We start from the raw sequence: 18,347 nt of genomic DNA on the forward strand, positions 1-18,347 counted from the left end.
TGACCAAAACAAATTTCCATGTATTCTTGTGAATTTGGATGAATAAAAAGAATTGAATTGAATTGATTTGAATATGTCCACGGATGCCATAACCAACAGTGCAGCTAAGGAAGCAGAGTTACGGGAACATACTGCTACAGCTGACCTAAGATGATGCTAGAGGAGATTTTTGCGATAGTGCTTTGTTGGACAGGCACAAAAGAATATACACCATGTCGAGACAAACTGACACAAAGTTGGCCAAACTCTGTCTACAGATTTCTCTGATCACTCACGCAACATACAATAACTTACCATTCCAGGTTGGGCCATCCCTGCTTGTTGAGCACCAAATTGTCCTGAGAATGCTTGACCCCTCCAATCGGCCGTTTGACCGCTCTGAAACAAAACATATACCAAAAATCACCATCAGTAATGCCTCCCAAACATAAAAACTTCCCGAATACAGAAATTCAATAAGACATAGCAGGCAGACTGCCTAAAAAATCATTGCAGGAAAGAGAAGGGCTAGTGACAATTTTCTTTTCTTTTTTCTTGAGGGGGGGGGGGGGATCCTTTTGAGTTTTCACGCATGATTGAGTGAACCTTCTAGAAAGCTGTTGTAAGCAAGCTCATGAGTGGTCTCACGAGTTGTCTGGCTCGTAACCTGACAGTCTACTTGCATATCCAGAATGTATGTGTGACCAGATTAAGAAATATGAAGCGCATTTTTCTTATCTCATTTAAATTGTGGTGCAGCTTATCTATCTTTTTTGAATCTGCATTGAATAAAAAAAAACAATACAAGATTGCACAAAACTACATGTATACATTTAATGCATAACTGTGCCAATGATACATATTAAGGGTAACATATTGGCCCACATGTTCAACATGTATTTTCTAAAGCACAATAGTACATTTAATACTGCATTTCTGTGTACAATGTAGTAATACTTTCATCCAAAAATTTGTCCTAATATGAGATATGAACATACACTTTATATGGAACTTAGCCCCTCTTTTTCCCAGCAGAACAGCAACATCACCAGAAATTTTCTTGGCCCTCAGATGAAGAAATTCCATGAATTTCAAAACTAACCCACCACATCCACCTCCAAGAAAATGGATGATACCACATGGATAGACATACAGCACTGCCAGCAAATGGAGCAGATTGCTGCTCATGGACTATACCATTAGTCAAACAGGGGTGTTAGACTCACCATGGTAGTATTTGGTGGTGGAGGTGTTGGTGCAGACTCAAGCTCCTTTACATCATTATTTTAACGTTTTGTGAAAGCATGAAGTGAGAGTGGTGTTAACAGAAATGAAAGATAATATTAGCATTATGTTTAGAATGAGGACAGGATCAGAGAATAGCGAACTGTGTTAGTTTCAAATAAAGCTACAAAACAGAATGAGGATTACTAAGACAATGTATAATATGGTAAAACATAAGATGAAATGATATATGAAAGAAAGATTACATGTTGTTAAAATGAAACAAATGAATTGAGAAAACATGCAAGACAGGATGAGAGAGGCATGGTAAAATGATAAAACACCAAATTGAATTTGTTCACAATCATACAGTTATCACAATTCATGATTCTGCTTGATGAGGATAATTTACTCATAAATGACAAATAATTAAAATTAATTATTCATATTCATAAGGGAAAATTACTATATGACTAGAGACCTTTACTGATTACAATAAACCCCACACCACAATTGCATCCACATATAGCTTTTCATTAAACAAGGACAAATTTATATTAAACAAAAAACATACACTCACACACAGAGCAAACTATTAAAAAAAACCAGTTCAAACAACTATCCAAGATAATCACTGAAAGGTCGTTATCTCATCAAATCAGCTCTCGGTTAACATAAGAAAAAGATGGGGACCAACAGACACCGATTATGCATTGTTTGCTATATAGATGGCGTAAGTAGCTATAAGTAGTGCAGTGGGGCTTTAAAATCAATTTTCAATTCTGACTTCCAATATTAGTATCTGTTTAATAGTATCCTGTTTAATAGTATCTCTTTTGAAAATGAACAAGGCTAGTTACTTTAGAAATTCTTTTGTTTTCATAACCTTTCCCCAATTTAATTTCCTTCTTCGTACAAATACACTACAAGACTAAAATATAAATAAAAGTGGTTAAAATTACTGTAGACATGAAAAAAGTACTACCGGTATACTTTATAACCATGAAACATACAAATAGATCATGCTACTATTTCCTCTCAACAGGTAGTTCATTATACAAAATCTAAAGGTGGCAAATCACACATGTACTATTCTACCAGGAATTTTCACAAGGATCAATTTTTTTTATCCAGAGTGCCGTAAAACATTTTTTAGATTTATCACATCATATATCAACCGCAGCTTTCTGAAGCAGAAAAATTGTCAGCAGCATTTGCTTGTTTGTTTTTTCCTACTTTGAGCTCATATCCATAAAATTAAATGTTCAATTAAAATCTATGTACCATGCAAGTATCATCTTCAAAGCTAATATACAACATAATGATCTGAACCAAATGAATGAGTAAAATAATAGATGTAGAATATGTAGAAAAGAATGCAACTATTAAATCAGAAAGCATGAGTTAGTTTGATTCTAGAGACAGAGAAATGTAATAAACATGAATATTTTAACCGTTAACATCATCAGAAGAGTAATTCCTTAGAGTTCATGAAGTTTTGCTGTACTGTACATCCTAGCTTATAAATACATCTTCCATCATTTCACATAATTATATCCCAACCCCCCCCCCCCCCCAAAAAAAAAAAAAATAAAAAAAAAATATATATATATATATATATATATATATATATATATATTGCTGGTGATCTGACATTTGCTTGAGTGACTTTTGCTCACTGTTTTATTTCATCAAAGATATAGGTTTGGGATTGCAGTCGGGTTTAATTTGTCATAGTTTTAGGGTTATGGTTAGGTTTAGGGTTAGGATCAGGGTTAGGGCTAATGTTAGTATTTGATCAAGAGTTGAAATTAAGATTTGTGTCAGTGTAGAAAACCATGAAGTAATTGTCACCAGTAGTATGTGCTGAAGAAGGCTCTTTTATGGTTATTTTGTTGATCAAAAGCAAAATTGCATGTCATGAAATTCACCGTTCTGAATCATCATGAAATAAACAAGAATCCTCATGACTAATAGATTAGGATGTTGCCGTAAGAGCTGGTCAGAATGTCTATACTTAAGTGCTCTGGACCTGAGAGTTTAGGGTTCAAATCCCTGTTGATCTACTCACCATGTAACCTCCCATAGGGGCTGCTGCTGCAACACCCCATGCAGGGGCAGCCGATGACCCGATGGGGCCCTTCTGGGGTGACCAACCGGCCCCTCCGGTCCTCTGTGATGGTGAGTTCTTGGTCCACTGATGTTCCGTCCTAAAAGAAATCAAAGTTTAGGGACCAAAATCAATTTACCAAGATTCTTTCATTTGAATGGACGATGGGAACAACGCACAGGAATGACTATTATACACAATCTAATGTACATCCAAACACTTTGGAGCTTTACAAATTGTCAGCGAACACACTGCCAACGAGAATCAGGTGTTCCGTGTGTTAAGCCTACGGGAATTGGAGTATTCTAAAGTCATCAGGTTTTAATGACATCTCAGATTTATATTTCCTCTTGATTTTAACATTAATATCATTTCATACAGTCCACCTTGATTCTCCCTTGCCATATTAAATATGAGCAATCCATACAAATAAAAATGACCATTTGCAGCCTCTGATTTTAGTACCGGTATGCATAATTAAAATAATAATAATATATCAAATACTCATGTCATGCAATTACACTTAGATTAGCAGCCATCCAGCCTCATATGGACATGCAACTATATGAACTGAGCCCAACTTTCAAGGCAAATCATTTGCATGTTTAAATACAGGTAATGAATGTCATGAAATGGAATGCAATTTTGAAAATCTTCCCACGGCATAGACCTCTAATCAGCATGAAATCAAAAAGCGGTTTCATAAAATTTTGATCAGATGCTACATCAATGTAGCATTGTTACAGATAGTATTCCTTTTTTTTTTTTAATGAACACATTTAACAAAAAAAGAAAGTGTAACACATCTAAAAAAGGGAACTCATGTAAAAAAAGAAAAAAGGAAAGGACCAGTGAACCACACATTTTCAGAATCAGGTCAAGATATGAAAAATACTTGCATTTACGGTAACTGTAAAATGGAACCTTCACAGCATGGAGAGACAATATAGGGGGTTTGTAGTGCAACAAAGGTAGAATTATAATAGAGGTGCATGTACATGTATATAATCACAGGCTCAATGAAATATAAATTGAGGTAAATTGCACGAGATGGCTAGATGTAACGAAGAGCGATAGATATATTTCTGAAGATAAGATCAGAAAAAGACTGAATCTCAGGTAATTAACTACATTAGAAGCATTATTTATTTGGTTAGGGATTATGAAGTATGATTAGAATATACTTTGCATCTTATTTGTCTGGTGCATTGCTGGTTAGAGGTCTATGCCGAGTTTTTGACTAAACATGAAGCGTACATATTATTATAGAGGCTTGACAATTAACCCTTTGAATGTAATCTTTTTGATGCATGCATCCCAAATGAAAGCCCAGCCACCAGTGGATTATTAATAGGGTTAATAAAACTATGACGAGACATTGCCACCAAGCACCTACTTCAAACGGCCCATTCCATGAAGATCAAAATCAAGTGCACCACTTCCACTCCCAGCTCCAGCAGTTCTGCATTAGTAAGTGTGTGATGAGAGGAGGGCATGACAGCACAGCAAACGGATGAAGGAGGAACGCACGCATCCCAGAGAAAGTAGGGAGAGTGGAGGATGGAGGGTGGTGGAGGATGGGCAGGAGTGATGCGTTGAGGAGGATGACGGGGGTTTATCGGGGGAGCAAAATTGAAAAGGTTATGTGGTGTGAATGAATGAACAGGGCAGGAAGAGAGGAAGGAGAGAGAGAATAGATGTGGGATAGAGGAAGATGCAGAATCAGGATTGATGAATGGAGAAAACAGGATGGAGTGATGGGTGACAAAATTGAAAGGATGAAAGGAGAGGGATAAGGAAAAATGAAGACGGAAAAGAAAGGTGATTTATGACAAGAGAAAAGGATGAAACAGGGCATCCAAAAAAAAAGGCAGTAAGCAAAGAGAATGGAAGGAAGAAGATTGAAAAGGGTTCCATGATGGAGAATGCAGGAATCAATAATGAGGAATCAATAAAAACAAAGAGGATAGATGGACAGGAGTGCGAAGATTATTGGCAAATTAAATTAAATGGAAGCAGTAAAGGTGCAGCAAAAGAAGAAATAGGACAGATAGCCATGTAAAACAAAAATAAAAGTATTGAGGGAGGATGGGAAAATGAAAGGGGGGTATTACAATCAGTGATTTAGAATGAAATAGAAAGAAGAGCAAGATTAGAAAAGAGTTGGAGATTGATAACATGGTTGCGGGTCACATCGATATGATGGAATGATCATGAGCAAATTCACCAAAATTAAAACATACAAAATAAAAGAGAATTGGCATGAGGGTTCAACAAAAGAATGGTATTTAGGAATAATGGATAGGCAATGAAAAGATATACAAACACATTTTACAAGGGAATGAAAAGGGAAAGAATGATACGTGAATGTGCGAATAGGAAAAGCAAACCGAAAAAAAGAGGATTGGTTAAATGGGTGATTCAATTTCATGTAAATTGTGGAAAAAATGAGAATTAAGCATTGTAAACTAACAGAGCCATTGATTATATATCCTCTTAATAACATACATGAAACAGAACATGGAACAGTACACAAAGAACTCAGAAAAAGAAAGAGAGAGAGAGAGAGAGAGAGAGAGAAAGAGAGAAAGAGAGAGAGAGAGGAAAGAGAGCAAAAATGGTACAGGCTTGAAAGAATAGTTATTTTAGCATTAAAGGTAAAGACCAGTTATGGTCATGCGATTGCATTGTGAAAGAAACGTTGTGGAATCGATCAGAAAAGGTTGATCATCTAGCATCTAGCATCAAAATGATAAGAAATTTGGCCCATTCTTCGTAAAGTTACAAGCACTATACACAGAAAGATGTACATGGGACTACCCTATATCTCTCACAGACCATGAGAGAAACAAATTTACCAAATATATGAATTAGTAGGCGGTTTCCCGGCAAATTTGTTATCATCATGTATTAGTCAAAACATATTCTTTCACATGATTGGTAATGAGAGCTTCCATTTCATTTTTTGAAATTGGGGCGTTTCCAATACTGGTCTTTACCTTTAAATTTATTTTTTTTTAATGTTGGTTAAGTAAAAGGGATTATAGCAATTAAACCAGAGGTGTGATTTAAAGTTTAGAAAATATAAAAGTAACAAGAATTCAGAGTAGGTTAACAAAAAGTAACAAGGAGAGAGAGAAATATGCAGAGAAGACGACCTTTATATATATAGGTGGCCACTGCATGGTACAGGTATGAGAAGGAAAAATGGTATTGAATTCCAAAGAATACATGTGTACACAGAAAGACACTCAACAAATTGTGAGTTAAGATGAGGAACAATGAGGGAGCATTGTAATTTTTTGAAGAAAGTTAATGCTAGATATAAAGAGTGAATGAAAATGACACACATTAACGCAGATACAGGTACATTACATCACCAACACACATCAAAACGAGACAAAAGAGTGACTGAATGTGAATTAACATTATGACATGAAAGCATAATATGAAGTATATATATACATGGAATGCATGTACTAATGAAAATTACTACGATACTAGTTACTACACTATAACAGCCATTAAAACCAAAGCATTTCAGACATATTTCATGAAGAAAAAAATTTCCTAGTATTTCTCACATATCATGCATAAAGTGTATTAAGCAACTGCAATCTTTCAAAGACAAAATAGTATTAAAAGTTTGGTTTAGTTGGTGGTTGGTGAAATTTTAAATCGGATTAAACTGCACTGCAAAAAAAACCAATGTTACTGCGAGTGGCAGACCATTTTACTGCAAAATTTCAACTATAACACTGCAAATCCACACTCATTACACTGCAGAAGGCCCACATTGAATTTCTTCTTATGGATACAGATGAATTCCAACAGATCATTTTCAAACGCTAGCATTTTAGTTTTGTAAATCTTTTTAAAATCTAGAAATTAGTTGGCCATTTAAAAAAAAAATGGGGTTATTTTTTTAAAACTATAAACTAAGCTGCTTTTCTTTTTTTCTTTTTTTTTGCGGGGGGCTTTAAAACTTTAACCATACAACCCCTTCTACAGGAAGAAAAATGTCACCACATTTCTAAGCCTACATATTCCTCTAGAAAAGCAAGGTAAATTTTAAACTCACTTTTTAGGAGAGGCTACACCTTTAATATCGAGATTTGTTGCCAATTTGACGAGTGTTGTGTCGAGATTCTTGCCCCCGTTGGCGGCCATGACCTCTGCCTGTGAGGGGGGTACATATTGTTGGTTCATGGGCTGGAGGACATCTCCCATGATGGGTGCGGTGGTTTGGGCTGAGGAAGAAGGGAGAAGGAGGAAGGGGGAAGCAAGAACAGGTTATAAACATTATCCTCATTGGTGCAGAAGTACAGGGCAGTGTTTCACGAAACCATCATAGGTACAAGTTCACCAACATCCACTTGAAATCCATGTATTGTAATAAACATGTGTTTGAATGGGACGTCAGTAAACTTGTACTTTTGACGGTTTTGTGAAACTATGCCCAGGTAAATATACAAGTGTCACTATACAAATACAGTCTGAAAATTGTAAGCTACAAACAGATGTTTATAGCACATCTAAACACTGGAGAAATGGATTTCCCAACACGGTAAGTGGATTAAAAAAAAAACATTTCTGATCCATTTCAAGCACAGCAAATGACCTTGATGTTTTGAGGACAATAATCATCAGATGAAGCTTTATTTTATCATGTGGATGTGCAAAAATGATCCTCTCTAATTGTAATGACTGTGGTCACTTTTAAAATTGCAATTTTAATAATATATGAAGAAATGATTTTATATTTGCAGATGAAAGGACATTCTGAAGTGGGGTGGAATACGAGAAGAAAACAGAATTTTCATATGAAAAAAACCTGGGGCCCGTTGCCTAAAACTTAATACCATTAATGGTAACTTTGCTATCAATGGCAACTACCATGGTAACAGCTAGGCTCAACAGCCAATCAAAATCAAGGTCTCCATGGTAGTTGGGAAAGTTATCATCAATGGTAAGTTTTATGCAACAGGGCCCTGATGATAGATAAATGACATTACTTACCATTAAATCTGAATATTATACATCATAAATTTATAATTATAACTAAAAATAGATATAATCTAGCTTATGGTACATGAAAAATATTGGAAAATTAATGAAATCAAACATTGACCAACTTTTTTTAAACCCACATTAGGATTTAACTAATATAAATGGTTATAAACTCTACTTTGAAATTGCTTGTCCTTTCAATTCAAGCTCAAAATCATGCGTCTATCTCTGCAAAGAAGGAAAAACACACTTTATAGAGAAGACTACACTGTCTACTTTGCATGCACAGTTACCTGCTGGCTGCACACTGCTTCCGAATGCCTTGTCAAAGTTTGCCCCAATGTCATTATTATTTGCAAAACCTGTGAGATGGAAATGAGAGAAGAAAATGGCATGGAAATAGAGAGATGCTTGCACACACAGAACATGATTACGGTAAGCACATAAAGTGAGATCAAGCTTTATCACCAAGGATCACACTCAAAACGAACATCTTCAACAAAGTACTTCAATGGAACAGTGATGACAGGACACATTTCGACTCAAATTTGCATTGAAATGTCACATGAATTTGCATGAGTGAAAAAGCAACAGATAGAGAAACAGTACGAAAAATGAAAGTAATTTGCAGAGAGCTAAAAAAAGGGATCAGAATCAAAATAATTTTTTTTTCAACTGTTATTATTAGCTGACAGAAAATATGTATTGGCATGGCATTGTTTTTGATAAAAAATTCACAAATATTCAAACACACAATGTTCATACAGTACATGTATCTAGAACTTAGCTGGCGGCTCTCTGGCTTATTTTACTAAATGTGCATGCTGTATTCTTCAAATTGGCAATATGATGATGGCAGTGATAATGATAATGATTCTAATGATAAAATGATTCAGTATATAAAAACACACGGCTCACTGGCAAATATTTGCTGAAGCTGATATTTTTATTTTTTTTGTTATCAAAAACCTATATCTACCTGTACACTAAATACTAATTACACAGAGCTTTAGACTAGATCTTACACAACAAAAAGCAGAAGTTTGCTGATACAGATCTGACATGGGTTAAAGCGATTCTGGACTGATGAACTTTCTGCCCTAGCCTACTGTTTATTGTACAGCGCCATCTCATGGTCAACTAGCAAATAGTGCTTATATAACCCACTAAGACTTGATGCAAGAACCAACAGCGCAGCTAGGCAAGCACAGAGGGTTACAGGATCATACTGCTGCAGCGGACCTGAGATGGCGCTAGACAATATTTTGCTGTAGCGCTGATTTGCAAACAAATCAGATAAATATTCAATATAGTTCTACATGTACAGGAACAGTCAAAAGGAAATACAAAATTAATGTACTGTCAACAGTATTGTGAAACTACCAATATGACAGCTACACTTCAAGATGCGAGAACAAATACTAGAATATAAACAGTCACAAAATGAGACTAATCACTATTCAGTACACACCATAGACAGGGATTGGCAAGAAAGAACGTCAAGCATACTACGACACACATGGAAACAGACAATAATTCACTTCTATAAATAAAATCTACTATTAAAATGAACAATACACTAGAGCAGAGAAAGGGGTACAGAATACAATGAACAAATTACTAAATACAGAGCATCTTGATATTTGAATGAAGTTATTCAAACTGAAGACTTGGGGGACAACAGAGAAATTCTATCATACCGCAGACAGGCAGCTTCATTTATTAAAAAAATAATAATAATATAACAGCCTTCTCTTTTCAATGGAAGATTAACTTCTTTATTGGTTTCTTTACTTCACCTACAGAAAAAGGTTGTGTACTTTCTTTCTTTTTTAAGTCACATGAAATTGAAGATCAGAGTAATGTCTGTTCCTCTAATAGCTTCGGCAATAATAAAACAATTTTTCTCACAGCTCATATCATACGATGACACACTATCTACATGTAATATCATGAGGATGCTAATTTATCTACATGTTGAAAAATCAAAGAGAAAATATTAAACATGATGAATGGGTGTACACGGCAAAAGGATCTAAAACTGATGGGAAAAAGGAAATCATTAAAAAATGACAATTCAACCAACATCAAAAATCGAAGCCTGTTCTTCAGAGGCAATGGAATGCCTTTCACAAAATGAATAAACCTTGGCATGAATTCATTATACCATAAAACACTACTTTCTTCAACATCTAAACATGACTGAAAACTACTTTTTTCTAGAATATCAAAATAAGATGTTGAGCGATAAAACAGAAACTTAAAATGATTGATTTTAACCTAAAATATCACACTTGATCACAGATACTTAACTATTTTTTTTCAATACCAAAAGACAACCTCTACATCACACACAAATAAAAAGAAGAAATAATAATAAACAAATAATTAGTGCATCAAACAGAAGAGTAAAAGTTGATTAACATTTCTTAGTGCTTTTGTGCCAATTTTCTTTTGCAAAATTACAATTTTTATATCAAATTATTTTTCCTTTCCTGTGTGTGGTAAAGAGGTATATCAAAACAACTGCACACTACAAAGACGACTAAAAATGGGCTACTCAAACCATTCTATGACATTAAAATTGTTTTTACTAGAAATCAATTATTTCACATAGCACAAATTTACTACATGATCACTACATCAAACAGGGTTTGCTGAATCTCATCAAGACAGACAAAATAGTTATGTGAATTCAATAGATGCTAATGATCCAATCTTTAAATTAAATATTTTTGACAGAAATTTTGATAACAAGTAGATCGTATATATGCGATTCATAGAAAACAGTTCATTTCTGAGAAAAATTTGATTTAATCCCAAAAGGCATACACAGGCCCAATGCAATGAGAAACAGACTCTGGTCAAATTTCCATTCAACTGATATTGGTCTAAAAACATGATCATGTGAAAATGATAGCAACACAACCAATATTTGCTACCATTTTTATTCTGCATTCCTCATGCATTTTTTTCTTGGGCTCAGAATGAATTAGAAATTAAAAAAATGATTTTGTCTTTGAACTCCAGCAAACCTTTATTTGATGAATACATGTAAGTCACTGGGATTTTCTTAAGCTCTAGCTCACACCATATTAAGATGGATTGTAGAAGTGGTCAGTTTTGCAATTCATTTATTTTCTCGAGTTTTGTGCAAGTTTCAGGGAATGTCACGTTAAAACCATATTTAAATATTCACACTCTTTTCTACACAATGTGTTTAATATAGGATGATGATCCAAACACCCCACCTACTGATTCCAAACAAACAAAATTATTAACAAAATATTGGTCATTTCATAAAACCAGTAGTTTTTATTTGGTCCCTTGTCAGTACCGTGCCAGTTCTGTCAGTGCGACTGGGGTAAGAAGCTTAAATAAGCAAGTACTTACAGTACTTGAAGTGCACATATAACTTTGCTTATTGCAAAGGTAATGGGCCGTATTGGACAAAAATTTAACCCAAAGCTAGGCTTCAGCTTTTGTTCAAAATCAGGTTTTAAAAAGGAAGTTAGTCTGAGATCTAGATTTTCCTTCCTTAAACATGATTTTTCAACCCAGGGTTGAGTTTAACTGAATTAGTAGAATACGGACAAATGAGAACTGCAAAAATGAGCACTTCTGTATTAAAAGATAAGGGTGATTTGATGACAATGATGTAGCGTCACACCATGCCCAGTTTGGTACCTGGTGATGAAATCATGGAAGAGAGGATGGGCTGGGGATGTTCTGTGAGAGAGATTACACAAGATTATCATGGAGGGAGGAAAGCTGATGAGGATGATGATGAGTTCATGCACCAGTCAGTATAGGGAAACCCCCCCAACTGAACAACCCTCCAGAGTGTGTCATTAGGGAAGTTAAGATTTGCCCGCCGACATACAATGCAGTGGATTGCTATATGTGACGTCCTTTTAAGGCACTGTGACGTCCTTTTAAGGTCCTGTCAATGCCTTAAAAGGAAGTCACACGTAGCAGTCCACTATGTCGGCATGCAAATATAAAAGTCCCTATTGAAGAGTCTTGTACCAGGGACAAGTTGATTTACAGGTACAGTCGAACCTGTGTATAGCGACCGCCCAAGGGAAACACCACAAGTGATCTTTGTAGACAGATTCCTTTAGTACTTGTTTCAATAGGAAACCATTTTCAAAGGAAACAGAAAATGTGGTCTTTTAAGACAGGTGGTTTATACTAAAACAGGTTTGACTGTATCTTATTGACCCATAGCACAGGGTTTTAAGGATAACATTGTTAACACTTGGTCCAAACCGAGTAGACCAGCCATGCCACATCCCAGGAGGCATGGGTTGGAAATACTGAAAGCATTTTCAAGGTTGAAAGTATGAAGAGAGATATATTGTTAACTTTGTCTGGAAGGATTTACGCCTTTTTTCCCATCTTCTTCTTGCTGTTTGAAATCCCTATGCTTGATATTTTTACCAAGTGCATATGGCACTGGCCCGAACCCTGTGAAGATGCTACGTAAATCCATTAGTTTTAATGTGAACATCCAATGCTTTTGTAAATCAAGTGTATGTTGAAGAAAACAGTGAAATGGCAACTCCAGATGGCAGAAATGACACACCCTGGACAGTCATTACAAGGGGATTTGCCTTGAATGGTGCATTATGGTTAGTACATGATAGGGGGCGGGGTCTAAAACTACCATGACTGATGGCCCACAAGATCTGCAGATTTAAACCTGTATTTTATTGCTACAGCTGTAGAGTACCTTGAGTGTCATTAGAATACTTTACAACTGCTTTTTTTAATTTTTCAGCATCTAAAAAAATAAAGTTTTCCTGATCAAGTTCTTATTCCTAAATCCAATATTTTGTTTTAATGTCTAAGCAATAGATAGGTATGAAAGCTGCTTCTTCGTCAACAGGATCTTAACCTTTGACCTTATGCCTTCTTGCTCTCAACAGATGATATTCTCTTTACACACAATGTCAGTTTTTTTTTTTTTTTTACTGCACATGATAATAACAATGATATCATAATACTTCCAGTGATATAGCTTCATGGCAAATTTGCATGGATGGGGAAATTTAGCAAAGGGAATACGCTCAAATGGTAGTGAATTTTGTGATAAGTTTGTTACTGTAAACTTGGACCATTTTGGACGTCAAGGAAGCAAACGACAATTCATACTCTGTAGCAGTGCTTGCCTATATGTATTGCCTTCTGTAATGCAATGTTTTTTTCTTTCTATTATTGTGAAGCTCAGAACAGAATATAATTAATGTTTGAGATTGTCCAATGTCCATGTTTACAGTAACTGACATGAGATGATTAACAGAGATGAGTATTAGTTATGGTTCATGAGAATGTACATTCAGAAGCTATTATTAATAATGACAGGTACATTTAGTACGGGGAAGGGTGAATTGTTCTACATCACTTTTTCACATAATAATCTGACAGGAAAGGTCTATCCACTTTGGATTGTGGAAATGCATTTTGGGGCAAATTTAAAGTCTTCTGATCAATATCCATAATATTAATTTGAAACCTGTATCAATCCAAAATCTTCTAATAATATAAGTATGATTATAAATTTTATCCTAAAAAAGAAATCATCTTTTCAAGGGAAATAATCGTTTTTGATTTGTTTTTAAACTACTACACATCTAAAAATGATAAGATGACCAATAATGCGACATGTACTTGAAAATAAAACAATGTCATCATCAACACTGACATGATACATTCTTTCTTTTGAACAGAATATTACTTGTATTTTTTGTTATAATATATAATTTAATGTAAAACTACATAAACGTGTCCTCTGTCCAGAGCCAGAAGGACGTTAACTTAGAGTTAAATTATACACGTTAACGCCCTTCTGGTTTTGAAGAGACGATAAACACAAAAAACAGCTAGACATTTACAGGATCCATAGACTTTATGCACAGTTGAATCAATCAGAAATAGTAAATCTCTGATTTGGATTTTCATTTGAGAAAAATAAAGATATAAAGAAACAATATGTGATATATTGTAAGGCACTATTCGGAGTATGAGGTATAATAAGATACTACAAGAGGCTCAAGTTCTGTATATATAGATGTACAGAACAAACAATAAAGTTGTGATTATACTGTAACCATTGGCGCTGAGAATTTCACATGAAAACAAACAAGAGATATAATATCCATCAAATATGAACATGGAGAATAACTGAGGGCTCATATAAAGACATCAACACTTAAATAACCACAACAGATGATCTATTTACTTTCAAAGCATTGTCCAAGGACACCCTGGTCTACTGTAGCAGAAGTAGACGGGGTCAAAGGTCGAGCTCCAAAGATGGACTCTATCTCAGAGGGCTTGTCGACGTCCCAGGAGTGGGTTCCTCCCTGGGTGTCATCTGAAGCGGTGGTGATGGGGGTAAAGTCTGATGAAGGATTAGTCACAAAGGGTGACGACGAAGCCAGGGTATTCTGCAGAGGAACCTGGGGGGATGGGTTTGGGGATGGGAAGGGGGTGGGGTGATGGGTAGGGGAGTACTTGGGGTTCATGGCAGGTGACTTGGGAGTCTTGGCTGGGGACAGGCTAAGGCCCATTGGGTCAAACGACACTGAATAATTAGGGGCTGCAGGGCTACCGAACGGAGACTTGGGGGCTGCTTGGTCAATAGCTGATGACGCATTGGGGCTGATAGGGTCTAACATAGGGGAATAATTTGGGGTTATAGGACTGCGAGCGGGTGATTTGGGAGCAACAGAGTCACTGGTTGGTAGGAAGCCAGGGGTAGCTGTATCAAAGGATAGGGAATAGTTTGGCACCTGCACGGGCTGAGAGGGGGCTTGGGTGGTCATGAGGGAACCATCGGAAGCAACACTGGGAGACAAAGGATCTAACTGATTCATGGAAAACGTCTGAGGCGCTAAGGGGGCCAGGAGATCCCCCTGGGGGTCAGCGCCCTTTTTAGTCTTCATGTAATCATCTTCAATGCCAGCAAAGGGATCAAGTTTGGTGCTACTAGCACCTTCCTCGGGCTCAACAGACTGGTCAGTGTGCTCCAGGACGGGGGCTTGACCATCAAAATCAGCCAGGAATGGGGGTTGATCTACATTAGCTTGGGTTGCGGGATTACTTGAGGTAAAGGGGTTAGGAGGATCTAAGGATCCTGCCATGTCTACACAGAGTAATACCCACAATTATAACCAATCATAACCATAGCGGAAAGATATATCCATAGATTACCATTGTACATAAGTTAACACAACGGGATGTACATGTATAAATAACAGTACATTAAGTACAAATAGATATGTTACATGGTTAAATGTACATGTATGGGGTGGAAAGAGAAGAAAGAAGATTACAATTAATTCACCAATCCCATTACCCTGTAACTACATTGCTTCTTGATATCCAAACATTAAAATTTATAATAATGCAAGTTCTAATGTTTGATAGATATGAACATCCTAGAGCAATCAATATCATAACTTTTGCATGTATATCATAATTTTGAAGAAGCCTCAGTTACTTGGAATTTCTAGCCCAAAGTATCATATAACTACACTGTACCAATAATCAGTATAAGTCACACCTACACTGTTGCCTATAGAAGGGACTAAGGAAAAATCGATGACACAATGTCACTTCAACAACAGAGGAAGACGTAGGATAAGTCACTTAGTACAGCTGAAACTGGGAGATAGGGAAGCTGGCCCCTACTACCAACATTCTTTATTACTGGGTGACATAGAAGTAATTGGCTTGCACGAAATATCCAGATCACATGATACAGATTTCTTTGTAATGAGTTCAAGGGAACGCACAGCTTAAAGTCTTACCCATCAGACTACAAAACTGAGGGATAAATGACAGACTGTAGGATATTACCACAGAGCCTTGGTCTTACCCACAGGAATACAGAACCAAGGGCTAATGGCAACTTAAAGGGTACTACATGTAATGTTCTAACTTCAAGTCTTGCCTGAAGGACTAAAGTAACTGAGGCCTAATGGCATTGGGTATCTTTGTCTCCGATTCTCAAACAAAATCCTGGATTTGGCTCATGCTGCAATGATAATTATAAACCTTTAGGTCAGTCAGGAACTCCATGACTTTTACAAGCCGATCACCTGTCTGATTATCAAGATATTTATGATTGGAAATCAAAATCAAATCAAATCAAAATACAATGGTTTTTGTAACACTACAGTCTATTGGGGAAAATGAGTATGGTAAAACTAGTCACTTAAAAATGTATACTTTTTTGAGGCACTTCATGATCATTTTGAGGGCTTTAATATTACACCATATCACAGACACTGATAAACACGTAGGGCCATGCATCTCAGATTTAACATTGTTAAATGATGCCTTTAAAGGGTACTACATGTACTGTACTGACTTCAAGCCTTGCCTAAAGGACTAAAGTAAACTGAGGTCTAAATGACAGACTGTAGGATATTACCACACTGACTTGGTTTTACTCGCAGGAATACAGAACCAAGGGCTAATGGCATATTATTATTAAAGGGCTTGGGTATTAATTAACTTTGCCTCAGATTCTAAAAGAAAAATCCTGGATTTAGCTCATGCTGCAATCATAATTATGAACCTTTAGGTCAGTCAAGCCTCCCATGACTTTTACAAGCCGATCGCCTGTCTGATTATCAAGATATTTATGATTGGAAATTGAAATTTTAGGGCTTCAATATTACACCATATCACAGACACTGATAACATGTAGGGCCATGCATCTCAGATTTAACATTGTTAAATGATGCCTTTAAGGGGTACTACATGTACTGTACTGACTTCAAGCCTTGCCTAAAGGACTAAAGTAAACGGAGGTCTAAATGACAGACTGTAGGATATTACCACACTGACTTGGTCTTGGTACAATACGAAAGGATACAAAAACTATGAACTGGTTTCAAATCTAGAATCTTCCATGTTGCCTGTCAATGCTTTATCCATTTAACTACTTTCGCTTTTTCACTTTGGAAAGGGGTCATGTAAAACGAGCTTCCAGACCTAAAGACATACAAGGTCTCACAACCATATAACTGATATTAAACTAGCTAGCATAGTGCACACAGATAATAATACAGTACTGGTTGGGAGTGAAGACGGAGCAAGCAGACCCAGCGAGTCCACATAGCTGGCCGGAGCTGATCGACTGGCCTCAATGGATTGACCAGGGATGTCAATGGGGACAGACTGGGAGACAGCTGCCCAAGAGCAATACGTGTAAAAAGCATAAGAGTATAGACTGAGAAAGTACCGGATAAAGGGCAAATTGTGAAGATTAATCTTAATTTATTTTTCCTATAGTTTCTTTCCATAAAGCTAAGTGAAGTAGAAATGATTTTATCATTTAAAAGGATATAATTTTTTCAACTTTCAGTATCACTTTATCACACAAGGCATGGTAAAAGAGGTAAAAGCGTTTGAAAGTTAAGCACAGCTCATGTCTTGGCAAACTCTTGAAACAAACAAAACCCCTGGAGAGGTACAAGAAGAGTGGAAATGCTTGAGGTTTGTGTTCATGTAGTCATTGACTTCATCTTTCCATCCAAGCTTTCAGGCAATATTGACAAAAGAATTCCAACATCATCTGAACATCGAGAAATTATACCTGGGTTCAAAACTTGAACAGAATGTCTGAAAAGGGATTTTTCCTTCAATTCAATTCTAGATGCATTTTGGTACGACTCCAAAACTTGGTTGGAAAGACAAAATCAATTAATAAACGAACAGGAATTCATAAATGTTGGATGTTCCCAATTCTTCTACCCTTTCTTTGCATCTAATGTTGTGGACCTACTGAATTATCGGTAGACATAGAACAGTCTAGGAGTGAAATAGTGTGTGTATACAACTGTACCAATGGTTTGCTCAGGAGGTGCAGGATAGAGTATTTAAAACAAACCAGAAAAGAGATTTCCACATAAACTTTGTGGCAACTTGATCCACATGACAAAACATGATTTCACTTATGGACTTATTTCATAAAAGACATCTTCCTTATAAATGCGTTGAAAAGGAA

At 36.2% G+C, this 18,347-nt stretch overlaps 1 protein-coding gene across 1 annotated transcript in view; it reads right to left on the reverse strand.

Annotated features, from left to right (window-relative positions):
• The window catches only part of LOC105440521 (phosphatidylinositol-binding clathrin assembly protein-like), a 71,630-nt gene that overhangs the window by 6,031 nt on the left and 47,252 nt on the right, over window positions 1-18,347 (reverse strand). The window contains exons 18-24 of the mRNA XM_030994899.1: window positions 14,568-15,473; window positions 8,617-8,685; window positions 7,395-7,563; window positions 4,710-4,775; window positions 3,275-3,413; window positions 1,206-1,250; window positions 295-378 (exon numbers count right to left, since the gene is read on the reverse strand). Coding sequence (XP_030850759.1) covers window positions 295-378; window positions 1,206-1,250; window positions 3,275-3,413; window positions 4,710-4,775; window positions 7,395-7,563; window positions 8,617-8,685; window positions 14,568-15,473 — 1,478 coding nt within the window. The remainder of the gene's footprint in view (window positions 1-294; window positions 379-1,205; window positions 1,251-3,274; window positions 3,414-4,709; window positions 4,776-7,394; window positions 7,564-8,616; window positions 8,686-14,567; window positions 15,474-18,347) is intronic.

Source organism: Strongylocentrotus purpuratus, unplaced genomic scaffold, assembly GCF_000002235.5.
Source record: "Strongylocentrotus purpuratus isolate Spur 01 unplaced genomic scaffold, Spur_5.0 spur5_scaffold_21, whole genome shotgun sequence".
Taxonomy (NCBI): domain Eukaryota; kingdom Metazoa; phylum Echinodermata; class Echinoidea; order Camarodonta; family Strongylocentrotidae; genus Strongylocentrotus; species Strongylocentrotus purpuratus.